The 15428-nt window shown below is 41.6% G+C and overlaps 1 protein-coding gene across 7 annotated transcripts in view; it reads right to left on the reverse strand.

Annotated features, from left to right (window-relative positions):
- MYO16 (myosin XVI) overlaps positions 1–15428 on the reverse strand; it is a 499683-nt gene that overhangs the window by 370519 nt on the left and 113736 nt on the right. For 6 of the 7 annotated variants that reach the window (XM_070471419.1, XM_070471420.1, XM_070471417.1 and 3 more), the window contains one exon: positions 4091–4354. In XM_070471419.1, coding sequence (XP_070327520.1) covers positions 4091–4316 — 226 coding nt within the window. In that variant the 5' untranslated portion in view covers positions 4317–4354. Of the gene's footprint in view, positions 1–4090; positions 4355–15428 lie in introns of those variants that run through there. The other variant, XM_070471421.1, reaches the window with a different exon arrangement.

A 15428-nucleotide genomic window follows, 5' to 3' on the forward strand; every position in this document is an offset into this window, starting at 1 on the left:
GAAAAGCACCCTTACCTCATTTTTCTCCCTTCTTCTGGGGGCTTTTCCTCATTTCACTCAACTCTTAATACTGGAATTCCTTGGGACCCAGTCCCAAGGGGTACGCCTCATATCCCTATAATTTTATCTACACTCATTCCCTAAGTGATGTTGTAATATCAGTGGGCTTTCAATACCACCTATACGTTCATCTGTATCAAGTTTACATCTCCAGCCAGCGCAACACCCCCTCTTATTCTGACTTCCTAGAGGCACCCCTAACTCACTTAATAGCATTTCATTTTTCTGATTGTTCAGGGCAGAACAAAGGATGTTGAGGTTATCCTTGAGCTTCTCAGTCCCCATGGCAGGTAGGATTTTGCTTCCATGAATTGCACCCTCTGATGTTATGCATATGAATATGTTACATGATCTGAGGACAGGGAATTAAGAGTGCTAATGAGCTGACCTTAAAATAGGGCCATTTCCCTGAATTCTATTATACAGACGAGCCCAATGCAATCACAGGGCCCCTAAATGAAGAAGAGAAGGGCAAAACATCTGGTCAGAGAGATGTGAGCAAGGACAGAAAAGAAACAAGAGGAATTCTAAGCTTGAGAGGCAAGGCTCAACCTGCCACTGCTGATTCTGACAATGGAAGAGGAGGCTAAGGTTTCAGGGATGCAGATGGCTTCCAGAAACTGAAAAAGTTCTGCAAACAGACTACCCGACAGAAACTCCAAGAAGGGAACAGCCCTGATGATAACCTTGATGTCAGCCCACTGGGACCCACACCAGACATCTGTCCTATGGAACCATATGATAATTGCTGAGATTATTTTCAGCTGCTAAATTTGCAGCAACTTGTTATGGCAGCAATGGAAAATTATTATATTCCCTGTCACCAGTTCATCAGCATTTCCTGTCAGCTCTATTCTAAAAATGTATCCCCAAATTGACTATTTCTCACCACATCCTTGTTCCATTTTGGTCCAAGCCCCCATCATCTCTCACTGGGTTTATCAATAGAACCTCCCAACCAATTTCCCCGCTTTTGCCCTGGAAATCCTTCCATGAGTTCAGAATGCAGCAGCCAAGCCAGTTCTGGTAACTCACAAGGGAGAGCAGGTCTCTCTTCTGCTCAGATTCTCCAACGGCTTCAGCAGGTGCGGGACACGACAGCCAGAGGCCACCCCCCAACTCTCCGAGTCCCCAAGGGGTCTGGCTCCTCTCCTTCTGTCTCCCCACTTATTCATCTGCTCCCACCACTGGCTGCTTTATCAAGCTGGGATGCTCCCCATCTCTGTACTCACCTGACATGCCCCTTCCCTCATATACCTTCAGAAGGCAACTGTGGACTCCTCAGCATTTATCACTATCTGCATACTACACAGGGCTTCCCAGGTGGTGCTAGTGGTAAAGAACCTGCCTGCCAATGCAGGAGCCGCAGAAAACTCAGGTTCAATCCCTGGGTCGGGAGGATCTCCTGGAGGATCTCCTGGAGGAGGGCGTGGCCACCCACTCCAGTATTCTTGCCTGGAGAATCCCCGTGGACAGAGGAGCCTGGTGGGCTACAGGCCATGGGGTCGCACAGTCGGACTTGACTGACAGCTCCTTTCAGACAGACCTGCGTGCGTGGGACTCTCGGTTCTCGGCAGCTGCTCACTGGCACTGCTGCTCAAGGGGAGTGATTTATTCTTTTCCTTCCTGCAAGTATCTAAGAGCTTAACTGGTGGCTCAGACGGTAAAGCATCTGCCTACAATGCGGGAGACCCAGGTTCAGTCCCTGGGTCAGGAGGATCTCCCGGAGAAGCAAATGGCAACCCACTCCAGTACTCTCGCCTGGAAGATCCCATGGACAGAGGAGCCTGGTAGGCTGCAGTCCATGGGGTCGCAAAGAGTTGGACACGACTGAGCAACTTCACTTCAAATTCAGAGTCACTCAAAAAATCACAGCCACCAAAAAACTTTGCCCACTCCGCCACCTCCATCAGACTTCATTTTCAGTCACTGCTTTCTATTTTACTGATTTTTTTTCCTCTTTTTCTACTTAGATTGGAGTTTTTCTGAAGATAGGATTCATCTTTCTCACTGCTTTTTGACTACCCAAGTGACAGCATAGTTTCACGTTTATAGCAACTCTTTAAAAATATTAAGTCAGAGTTTATGGTTCCAATGTTTTCACAAATTATAGTACCTGACATATATATTAGCATTTCCTCTTGTTCTCTGGGTTTATTATTTTACTCTGCTTAATCTCTTGTTAACAGTAACTTAGGTATTATTTTTTTCCTGTAGCTATTTTACACAGAGGGCTTCCCTGATAGCTCAGTAGTATAGAATTCAACTACCAAGGAAGAGATGCAAGTTTGATCCCTGGATCAGGAAGATATCCTGGAAAAGAAAATGGCAACCCACTCCAGTATTCTTGCTGACAAAGTCCCATGGACAGAGGAGCCTGGAAGTCTACAGTCCATGGGGTCACAAGAGATATGCCTTAGCAATTAAATAATTTTACACAGAAGGCTTTACAACTTTGCAAATACTTCCTTGCTGTTTCTTTACTTTTATTTTTTTTAATTTTTTTTTCTTCCATTTATTTTTATTAGTTGGAGGCTAATTACTTTACATCATTACAGTAGTTTTTGTCATACACTGAAATGAATTAGCCTTAAATCAACATAGGGCTTAAATCCACCGGCATTCCAATTTAGGAATTCTCTGCCAACACCTGCTGGGTAAACTTGGAAAAATCACTCACTCTTTCCCTTCACACCCATGGAGGGTACTGGGAGGGGCAGGTGGGTATGCTGAAACTGACAGACAGTCCCTTGTTCCTCGATGTACATATAGCTTCACAGAGGAGATGGCCATTCAAAGAAGAGCTTTACATGAGAAGAGAATAATAAAATGGGAGGTGAAAGTGGTCTGGGACAGCCTTCCATAAGATTTGATACCTTGACTGACTCTCAGTTCCTTCATGTGTAAAATAAGAGATTCAACTAGACAATTTCTTAGGTCCTTCCCAGCTAGGAGATTCTTTGTCACTCACCAAAAAAAAAAAATCTCATAACTTCTCTGAGTCTTCTAGTTTGACTATCAAGCCCACACAAAACCATAAAAAGAACTGCTTTAGTCTTCTTATTACTGCTATTATTGTATAGGATGAACCGTCAGTCTTCTAAGATCCACAATTCCTCTTTGAAAGCTTTGGAGCCACGAATGTTACTAATTTCTCCAGACTGGACAGGTTAAAATTGTAAGTAATTCAAGGGACAGTTCTCCCACTAAACGAGTTACACTCTCCCTGCCCCCTACCGCCTTCCACCCACAAAAAGGAAAAAAAAACTTGTTTTCCAGAGATTTTTATATTGAAATGTAATTAATGGGTCATGGGTCTGTACTCTTTGTATGTCTGCTTTAGATTAATTCAACCAGTAATTTTAGAGCCAATCAAGATAAATTAATTTATATTTGATTCTTTGAAGCCTTCTACATTTAAACCTAAAGTTGGAGAGTTTCTCTCACATTGAAACTTTGGAAAGTAGACTGTAAATCAAACAAAAACATCATATAAAAGAATACACAAAAATTGAGAAACTTTATAGTATTGTAAGGGCAACCAAAATTTTAAGTGTATATTCTTAATAAAATGTGATACTAAAAGTCAACCAGCTTTAAAGGATAAGACAATTGATTCTATCCTGTGAGTTTTGGAGGTAAGTGACTTCACTACTGTATCTATCCCGCTATAAGATAATAATAAATTTTGTAACACGATCTCATTAGCAACAGAAACAATTTCATTGGGAGAAATTTTCATTAATAATTTGAACAATTTGCAAGGAAATCACTTGATTTCTAGGTAGGTAATTTTTTTTTTTTAATACATAACAATTTTACTAAAATTTTGCCTTTTTTCATCTTTACCAAGAGACTTGGGACCTTTACCTATGTTCACTGAAGAAAGCTATTTTTTTCCTTGAATATTTCATATAGTTAAAAGAAAACCTCTCATATTTAAAAGCAATTCTATCTTGCACTTCTCCACCAAAAACAACAAGCAACAAATACGAAACACGACATCAGAAAACGACTGTCTTGTCGATACCTTCTTTGTCATCATGGTGGATAATGGCATCCTGTATCATGTCAGCAAGATTAAAGTGAACCTTCTGGTTTTTCCCATGCTTCAGCTTCTTCAGGAGCCCCTCCTGCTTCTGAAAAGCTTTCTCTCGCTCATAGTACGCTTTGACTTGCTCACAGCGCATGCGTTTCACCAGCCGCTGCCGTTGGCCCAGGGGGAGGGACTCCAGCAAGCACTGGTCAATTTCCATTTCATGGGATCGGAAAACGTTACATAGCTGAAAGCAACCTGAAATAAACACAGCGCAAAAGTCAGTAGACCTATCGCCACAGCCAAGACAACAGCACTGCAAGCATCACCCATCATTCAAGTTGGAAACCCATTCGGTCCTCTTTGTCTTCAACAACTAATACAAACCCTTTTAGAGATTCCTGGAAAAGCAAGGCAAGTGCATGTATTACTCAAGACTGCATGAGGGACTTCCCTGGTGGTCCAGTGATTAGGACTCTGTGCTTCCACTGCATGCGGCACGGGTTGATCCCGGGAACTAAGATTCCACATGCTGTGGGGCATGGCCAAAAATAAACAAAAATGAAAACTGATGCAAAAAATTCATGATGAACAAAAAATCAAAGCTAAAAAAAAAAGACTGCATAGCAGTAAAACAGATGACATAATGAGATATCAGTTCAATTCAGTTCAGTCGCTCAGTCACGTCTGACTCTTTGTGACCCCGTGGAATGCGGCACAACAGGCCTCCCTGTCCATCACAAACTCCTGGAGTTTACCCAAACTTATGTCCATTGAGTCGGTGATGCCATCCAACCATCTCATCCTCTATTGTCCCCTTCTCATCCTTCCCTCAGTCTTTCCCAGAATCAGGGTCTTTTCAAATGAGATATAGATATGTAGTTTTGCTCAACATAATCACTAACAATCCATCCTTTTCTGTTTCTTTAAATCCCTACCAAAGGCTTAAATATTTTATCTCAGCATTAAGCTCCTTTGTCATTGAATAATGCCAACTAAACCTTACATGTTAAATTTTGACAGAAAGCCATTCCAGGTCTTTGCAAACATCCTTATAAAACTGTACTAATGACTCTGCTGATCTAATGTAATAGAACATATGGTGGTGGTGGTTTATTTGCTAAGTCATACACAACCCTTGCGACCCCATGGACTGTAGCCCACCAGGCTCCTCTGTTCATGGGATTCTCCAGGCAAGAATACTGGAGTGGGTTGCCATTTCCTTCTCCAAATAGAACATATCAATCAGTTCAGTCAGTTCAGTTACTTAGTCGTGTCTGACTCTTTATGAGAGCCGAATAGAACATATGCATGCTATCAATTCTCTGTATGACACAGTGACCATTTTCCACCAATTTATTACTGACCCCTTTTCCTTATCATTAGTGACATTCATTTCTAAAAGACCTAAGTATAAAGACTGTGCAATGGAAGACAGATTTTTCTCTTGGCAACTCAAAATTATAGATGGAACTGTTGCTGTCACATCTTTATCTTATTAATATAATGATTAGCAAAAGTGAGTTCTCTGTCCAGGACCTGAACATCATCCCTTTCTATTTCCTATAAACACCACCCAAAACACCTGTAATGGATTGTACAAATTTGTATTGAAACCAGACAAAACCTTGTGGGGTTCTTCTAGGTAAAAAAAAAAAAAACCTTCATTGATCCCCGGTTTCTTGTTTGTAGGAAAAAGATTTCAGCCTCCTAGACCTGCCGTGAGTTCAAAAGGGCAGATTCAAACAGCCACAAATTAGAGGAGTGAAGGAAATGCAGAAACAGAGGAAAGGCAGTCAGAAACAGCAGTGCAAGGATGGGGCAGGGACCTGGCAAGGTATGTATCTCCTGAAGGGGTGCAGAGAACACTCTGGCACAGATCTCTGAGTTCTTCTATAGGAACTAAGGCCCTCTTCAAGAGGGACGATGGTAACTTCAGGCTGAGCTCAGGCAAGCGGACCCCAGACTGGCTGGAACCAGAAGGCTGGTGATTGAGACTGCCAAACACTATCCTGTTACCTCCCCACCAACTGATCAGAGGAAGGTCACATACCCTGCAGACCTCCCTGCCAATTTTGTCTATAAAAACTATGCCCTGAAACCCATCAGTGAGTTCAGGTCTTGTGAGCACAAGCCACCCATTCCCCTTGCTTGGCCCTGCAACTGGGAGCTTGTTTGGGCTTACTGTTCATCAGGCACACAAACTTGGATTTGACACTAGCATATCTACCACGACATTAAAATTTTACTATTGGCAGAAAGTAAATGTTAGACTGCTGAAAATTCTCAAATGTGGCTTGCAAATACAGGTTCAGGTAATTGTTTACAGGTTTTTCTCTTAAGATATTTATGATGTAAGTCTCAGGAAAGTCAAAGTAACTGCATACACAAATATGTGGCTGATCATAAGTCACATCTGGGAAGATCATACCATAAAAGTTTACTTCATCTTTGAAAAAATACGGTATTCCTCTGACAGTATGGAAAACTGTGACAAAGCTATTTTCATTTTTATTTCACGTGACACTCTGCAAAACTTTATTCTCTTACACTCCAGGCATAACCATCCCTGCTGTGCAGGAAAAGAAAGCCAAGTTGAAAGAGGCTGTGACTTGTCCAAGACCAAAGAGATGATATTACGACAGAGTCAGAAATGTTCCATAGAGGCTGAAGACAGAAACAAAATAAACGACAAGTGATTCCTGAAAGCCAGGTTTTATGTATATTATTATACATGTCCACATATGCACAAGGGAAAGAAGCAGAGATGGGGAGGTGTGTTTTTGTTGTCTGTTAGCAATGACAAAAGAACCGTCTGTTTTAATAAAATGCTTCATAAGTCTTTGCAAGAGTGGTGTTAGAAGCATCAAATAGCTACACACAAAACATTCCCTTTCCAATGACCCAAACACAAAGGGACACCAGGGGTTCTGAAATTATGACAAATGGCTCTCCAGGATGTCTGTTTGATAAAAGCCATGATCACGGCCACAGACAGATTGCCTGTGAGGGCTCATGAATAATGGACAGGAGCTATCCTCTGCCTTCAAACCTGTTTAGAGGACATCACCAGGTTTGATTTATTAACTTAGATGCTCAGGACACTCTGACTTCCTGTGACTCCGCCAGTTTGTCAGTGGGGGCCCAGGGAATCATGGGAGCCACGGAAAAACCTAAAGAAGTAAAACAAATGAGAGGGCAGAGCGCCCTGCGCTTATCAGCACGCAGTCCAAGGGGGAGGATAATCTAATAAGCGCACAGTCCTCTGGTTTTTCACTCTTAAAGAAGGGTCTCATGGTGAAATTTTCAATTAACTTTTGAGGAATCTGTGGATACAGCAGGTGATTCATTGAACACTCCCCACTGTCAAAAAAAAAAGGAGCACAGAGGGTTGTTCCTAAATGAATTATTCCCATATGATTTGGAAAAGCACAAGCCGGGGCTGTCAAATTTCAAACCCATACATGTACAAAATATTGCTTTTTTAACACTTTGTTGTTAAATAATTCTCCGTGCTTTGATTTTAAAGGGTCTAAAGTTTGACTTATTTTATATTGCTGAAAATATACTGGGCACCGCAACTTTCTTTTTAGCTAATTATGGGTGGATCCGTTTTGTTGTGTGTATACGCTACATGAATCTGTAAAATAGACACTAAAAATACAGTTATGGGAAGCACAGCGGTGAGGCAGTCTACTGAAAATCTATGCAACTTCATCACCAGGGCATTCAGAATAACAATACCTAATTCTTCACGTGATAATCTGAAGTGCTCAGGCAGAGGACAGGAGTCTAAACTGGGCCAGGCTGGTTTTCTCCTGGGATGGGAGTCCTGAGCAGGCACTGGTTTCCAGTTGTGTGATGGGGTTGACAGGGTAGTCTGCCCACCTACTGAATCAGGGGCTCTTGCCTGATAAATATCCCAATTCTTTCCCCACTATTTTGACTCTCTTTGCCTAGAAAAAAACACATGTGAACCACCACAACTTCAACGTTCTGCAGACCTCTTTCTCCCAATAATACAGGAGTTCATTGGTATGACAAAGACACACACTGTATTATAACAGGGCACATTTTCATTCTCATGCAGACTGACTACCTGAAACCAGATTTGTCTTCCTTAAGACACGTGAGTGGACTTCATGTGCCAAGGGGTGGGGAAGTAGGGAGGGTTGGGGAGGAGATTCATATATACACATATATGTATATGTATATATGGTGACCCAGTAATTCTAGATAAAAGTGTACAGAGAGCCACAGCCAGAAGTCCTGCTCAGCAAATGTGCATCTGCATATGACAAAAACTCAGAGCCAGCAGACAAAATACGTAAAGGAAAAAAGCCAAGATCTACATTCAAAAATAAACATGTAACACCTATTAAAAAATTAGTAGCCCCATGCTTCGGTTTTGGCGGGCACCATATAATGTGCTGATTTCAGGACTTTATACTGTTCAGTTCAGTCACTCAGTCACGTCCGACTCTTCGCAACCCCATGAACCGCACCACGTCAGGCCTCCCTGTCCATCACCAACTACCGGAGCTTACCCAAACCCATGTCCATCGAGTCGGTGATGCCATCCAGCCATCTCACCCTCTGTCGTCCCCTTCTCCTCCTGCCCACAATCCTTGCCAGCATTAGGGTCTTTTCCAATGAGTCAACTTTTTGCATGAGGTGGCCACAGTATTGGAGTTTCAGCTTCACCATCAGTCCTTCCAGTGAACACTCAGGACTGATCTCCTTTAGGATGGACTGGGTGGATCTCCTTGCAGGCCAAGGGACTCTCAAGAGTCTTCTCCAACACCACAGTTCAAAAGCATCAATTTTTCAGCGCTCAGCTTTAATCACATCCATACATGACTACTGGAAAAACCATAGCCTTGACCAGATGGACCTTTGTTGGCAAAGTAATGTCTCTGCTTTTTAATATGCTGTCTAGTTGGTCATAACATTCCTTCCAAGGAGTAAGCATCTTTTAATTTCATGGCTGCAATCACCATATGCAGTGATTTTGGAGCCGAAAAAAATAAAGTCTGACACTGTTTCCACTGTTTCCCCAACTATTTCCCATGAAGTGATGGGACCAGATGCCATGATCTTAATTTTCTGAATGTTGAGCTTTAATCCAACTTTTTCACTCTCCTCCTTCACTTTCATCAAGAGGATTTTTAGTTCCTCTTCACTTTCTGCCATAAGGGTGGTGTCGTCTGCATATCTGAGGTTACTGATATTTCTCCCAGCAATCTTGATTCCAGCTTGTGCTTCTTCCAGCCCAGTATTTCTCATGATGTACTCTGCATATAAGTTAAATAAGCAGGGTGACACTATACAGCCTTGACACTATACACCTTTTCCTATTTGGAACCAGTCTGTTGGTTCATGTCCAGTTCTAACTGTTGCTTCCTGACCTGCATATAGGTTTCTCAAGAGGTGGGTCAGGTGGTCTGGTATGCCCATCACTTTCAGAATTTTCCACAGTTTATTGTGATCCATACAGTCAAAGGCTTTGGCATAGTCAATAAAGCAGAAATTGATGTTTTTCGGGAACTCTCTTGCATCACAGCATCATCTTTCAGGATTTGAAATAGTTCGACCGGAATTCCATCACCGCCACTAGCTTTATTCGTAGTGATGTTTTCTAAGGCCCACCTGACTTCACATTCCAGGATGTTGGCTCTAGGTGAGTGATCACACCATCGTGATTATCTGGGTCACACAGATCATTTTTTGTACAGTTCTTCTGTGTATTCTTGCCACCTCTTCTTAATATCTTCTGCTTCTGTTAGGTCCATACCATATCTGTCCTTTATCGAGTCCATCTTTGCATGAAATGTTCCCTTGGTATCTCTCATTTTCTTGAAGAAATCTCCAGTCTTTCCCATTCTGTTGTTTTCCTCTATTTCTTTGCATTGATCACTGAGGAAGGCTTTTTTATCTCTCCTTTCTATTCTTTTGAACTCTGCATTCAGATGGGAATATCTTTCCTTTTGTCCTTTGCTTTTCACTTCTCTTCTTTTCACAGCTATTTGTAAGGCCTCCTCAGAAAACCATTTTGCTTTTTTGCATTTCTTTTCCATGGGGATGGTCTTAATCCCTTGTCTCCTGTACAATGTCATGAACCTCCAACCATAGTTCATCAGGCACTCTGTCTATCAGATCTTGTCCCTTAAATCTATTTCTCACTTCCACTTTATCATAAGGGATTTGATTTAGGTCATACCTGAATGGTCTAGTGGTTTTCCCTACTTGCTTCAATTTCAGTCTGAATTTGGCAATAAGGAGTTCATAATCTGAGCCACAGTCAGCTCCTGGTCTTGTTTTTGCTGACTGTATAGAGCTTCTCCATCTTTGGCTGCAAAGAATATAATCAATCTGATTTCTGTGTTGACCATCTGGTGATGTCCATGTGTAGAGTCACCAAAAATACAAATAGTAAGTTAAAGGAACTAGGAAACTGAATTCCTAAAGTTATTCTACTGTACAACTACCAGAAATGCTTTCATCTCAGTTAGAATCAAAGTCTTCATGTGGCGATGGCACAGTCAATGTGGGAGACTTTATGCTTATCTCTCCATGACTGCTGGGCTCCCCTGGTGGCTCAGATGGTAAAGAATCCACCTGCAGTGCAGGAGACCCAGGTTCAACCCCTGGGTTGGGAAGATCCCCTGGAGGAGGAAATGGCAACCCACTGCATTATTCTTGCCTGGAGAATCCCATGGACAGAGGAACCTGGCAGGCTATAGTCCATCGGGTTATCAAGAGTCAGATATGGGGGGGAGGGTGGTCCCAAGATGGCAGAGGAATAGGATGGGGAGACCACTTTCTCCCCGACAAATTCATCAAAAGACATTTGAATGCTGAGCAACTTTCAGAGAACAGCTTCTGAACTCTGGAGGAGGACACCAGGCACCCAGAAAGGCACCCCATTCTCTTCAAAAGGATGTAGGACAAAATATAAAAGACAAAGAGAGAGACAAAAGAGTTAAGGATGGAGACCCGTCCTGGGGAGGGAGTCGTGAAGGAGGAGAAGTTTCCAAACAGCAGGAAACCCTCTCTCCAGCGGGTTTGTGGTGAGTTTTGGAATCTCAGAGGGCAACATAGTTGGGAGGAAAAAAAAAACCCACAGAAAACATGCCTAACTGCAACTGCCAGCAGAGAAGTAACCCAGACCCTCGCGTCCGCCACAAGCGAGCAAGGGCTGGACAGGGAGGCGTGGGTTGCATGCTCAGGGTAAGGACCAGGCCTGAATGCCCTGAGGACAATCTGAGGCAGTTAACGTGAGATAGCAACTCAAACTGTAGGATAGTCAGGGAGAGAGAGGGAAAAAAAAAAGAGAGAGAGAGAGCTTTCCTACGAAAAGCTCTAACTTAAAGCACAGTCTGGCCCACTCACAGAACAAAGGATTGAGCGAACACCAAAGGAGAGCTAGCCAGCTGTGGACTTGCCCTCCCCCCGCTGGAGGCAGAGAGGCAGGCGGGCGACAGCCAGAGTTGGAAGGCAAGGGGCTATCTGGGCCCCAGAGACGGCATCCTCCACCAAACTGTGAGCAGGCTCCCAGTTGCTAACCACGTCTTCCTGGGATCCTGGATAGTTGACATCTGCCAGAAGCGTCGCAGCCTGAGATCAGCTCCCCAGAGGAGACACGCAGCACATCTGAGATGGTACTCTTGTGGTACACCCGGGAGCAGCCAGGACCGGTGAAGTGATAAGACGCACAGCCCCACCTGGGACAGTGCACTCACCACGCACCTGGTCGCCTGAGCTGCTCAGACCTGGGAAGGGCACAGAACACACGCCCAGCTGAGTCTGTGCCTTTGTGGAGTACTCGAGAGCCTGAACCTGAGCGGCTTAGACCTGTGAAATGCATGCAACGCAGGGTGTGCTTTGGACAGTTCCCCTTCAGAGCAACCTGGAGCCCGAGCAGTGTAGACCTGGAAAGCACACGCTGCCATGAGCTGGAGTAAACCCAGTGTGGCCCAGACACTGAGCGCACTCCCCACACATGAGTGATATTTGCTTGCAGTGTCCCTCCCTCCCCACAGCACAACCTAACAAGTGAGCCTAAGTAAGTGACCACCTTCGCCCCCCCATGTCAGGGTGGAAATTAGACAGTGAGGGGCTTGCAAACAGAGGAAGCCAAAATAGACAAAGAAGAGGGAACCACTCTGGAAGTGACAGGTGCAGCAGGTTAAAACCCTGTAGTTAGCACTGACTAAGCATTGGAAGGGGCCTATAGACCTTGAGAAGAAGTATAAGTGGGAACAAGGAACTATCTGAAACTGAACTGAGCCCACACTGCCCTCAACAGCTCCAGAGAAATTCCTAGATATATTTTTACTTTTATTATTTTTTAAAATATTTTACTTTCTAAATTTTTAAGTTCTTTATTACTCCTTTAATTTTCATTTTTATATCCTACTATTACCTTGCAAAAAAAAAAGACCCTATTTTTCAAATAGCCACCCAAGTACAAGAAACCCAGAGAGTCCCAAACAGGATAAACCCAAGGCAAAACACCCCAAGACACATATTAATCAAATCAATGAAGATCAGAAACAAAGAGCAAATATTAAAAGCAGCAAGGCAAAAGCAACAAATAGCATACAAGGGGATTCCCATAAGTATGACAGCTGATCTTTCAATAGAAACTCTTCAGGTCAGAAGGGAATGGTAGGACATACTTAATGTGATGAAAGAGAAAAACCTACAACACAGATCACAGTACCCAGCAAGGATCTCTTCAAATATGAAGGAGAAATCAAAAGCTTTACAAACAAGCAAAAGCTGAGAGAATTCAGCACCACCAACCCAGCTCTTCAACAAATGCTAAAGGATCTTCTCTAGACAGGAAACACAGAAAAGGTTTATAAACTCGAACCCAAAACAACAAAGTAAATGGCAATGGGATCATACTTATCAATAATTACCTTAAATGTAAATGGGTTGAATTTACAAAATTCAACCAAAAGACAAAGACTGGCTGAATGGGTACAAAAACATGACCCCTGTATATGCTGTCTACAAGAGACCCACCTCAAAACAAGGGACACATACAGACTGAAAGTGAAGGGATGGAAAAAGATATTTCATGCAAATGGAAAATAAAAGAAAGCAGGAATAGCAATACTCATATCAGATAAAACAGACTTTGAAATAAAGGCCTTGAAAAGAGACAAAGAAGGACATGACATAATGATCAAAGAATCAATCCAAGAAGAAGACATAACAATTATAAATATATATATACCAAACATAGGAGCACCGCAATATGCAAGGCAAATGCTAACAAGTATGAAAGGGGAAATTAACAGTAACACAATAATAGTGGGAGACTTTAATACCCCACTCACACCTATGGATAGATCAACCAAACAGAAAATTAGCAAGGAAACACAAACTTTAAATGATACAATGGACCAGTTAGACCTAATTGATATCTATAGGATATTTCACCCCAAAATAATTGATTTCACCTTTTTCTCAAGTGCACACAGAACATTCTCCAGGATAGATCACATCCTGGGCCATAAATCTAGCCTTGGTAAATTCAAAAAAATTGAAATCATTTCAAGAATCTTTTCTGATAACAATGCAAAAGATTAGAGGTCAACTACAGGAAAAAAAAAACTATTAAAAAGAAAAAAACACGGAGGCTACACAACACACTTCTGAATAACCAACAAATCACAGAAGAAATCAAAATATGCATAGAAACAAATGAAAGTGAAAACACAACAACCCAATACCTATGGGATTCAGTAAAAGCTGTGCTAAGGGGGAGGTTCATAGCAATACAAGCTTACCTCAAGAAACAAGAGAAAAAACCAATTAAATAACCTAACTTCACACTTAAAGCAACTAGAAAAAGAAGAAATGAAGAACCCCAGGGAGAGTAGAAGGAAATAAATCATAAAAATGAGGGCAGAAATAAATGAAAAAGAAACAAAGGAGACTAGAGCAAAAATCAACAAAACTAAAGGCTGGTTCTTTGAGAAGATAAATAAAACAGACAAAACATTAGGCAGACTCATCAAGAATAAAAGGGAGAAGAATCAAATAAACAAATTTTAAAATGAAAATGGAGAAATCATAACAGACAACACAGAAATACAAAGGGTCATAAGAGACTACTATCGGCAACTATAGGACAATAAAATGGACAAGTTGGAAGAAATGGATGAATTCTTAGAAAAGTATAACCTTTCAAAAATGAACCAGGAAGAAATAGAAATTCTTAACAGATGCATCACAAGCACAGAAATAAAAAATGTAATCAAAATTCTTCCAACAAACAAAAGCCCAGGACCAGATGGCTTCACAGGTGAATTCTACCAAAAATTTAGAGAAGAGCTAACACCTATCCTACTCAAACTCTTCCAGAAAATTGCAGAGGAAGGTAAACTGCCAAACTCATTCTATGAGGCCACCATCACTCTAATACTAAAACCAGACAAGATGCCAGAAAAAAATATAGGCCAATATCACTGATGAACATAGATGCAAAAATCCTCAACAAAATTCTAGCAAACAGAATCCAACAACATATTGAAAAGATCAAACATCATGGCCAAGTGGGCTTTGTCCCAGGGATGCAAGGATTCTTCAATATTCACAAATCAATGTGATACACCACATTAACAAACTGAAAGATAGAAACCATATGACTATCTCCACAGATGCAGAGAAAGCCTTTGACAAAATTCAACATCCATTTATGATTAAAAAAAAAAAATCCTCCAGAAAGCAGGGAAGGAACATACTTCAACATAATAAAAGCCATATATGATAAACCCACAGGAAACATTACCCTCAATAGTGAAAAATTGAAAGCATTTCCCCTAAAGTCAGGAACAAGACAAGGGTGCCCACTCTCACCACTACTATTCAACATAGTTTTGGGAGTTTTAGCCACAGCAATCAGAGAAAAAAATGAAACAAAATGAATTCAGATAGGAAAAGAAGAAGTGAAACTCTCACTGTTTGCAGATGACATGATCCTCCTCATAGAAAACCCTAAAGACACCACCAGAAAATTACTAGAGCTAATCAGCGAATATAGTAAAGTTGCAGGATATAAAATTAACACACAGAAATCCCTTGCATTCCTATACACTAACAATGAGAAAACAGAAAGAGAAATTAAGGAAAGAATTCCATTCACCATTGCAACGAAAAGAATAAAATACTTAGGAATAAATCTACCTAAAGAAACAAAAGACCTATATATAGAAAACTATAAAACACTGATGAAAGAAATGAAAGATTACACAAATAGATGGAAAAATATACCATGTTCATAGATCAGAAGAATCAATATAGTGAAAATGAGTAT

The sequence above is a fragment of the Odocoileus virginianus genome, chromosome 8, assembly GCF_023699985.2.
Source record: "Odocoileus virginianus isolate 20LAN1187 ecotype Illinois chromosome 8, Ovbor_1.2, whole genome shotgun sequence".
Lineage (NCBI taxonomy): Eukaryota > Metazoa > Chordata > Mammalia > Artiodactyla > Cervidae > Odocoileus > Odocoileus virginianus.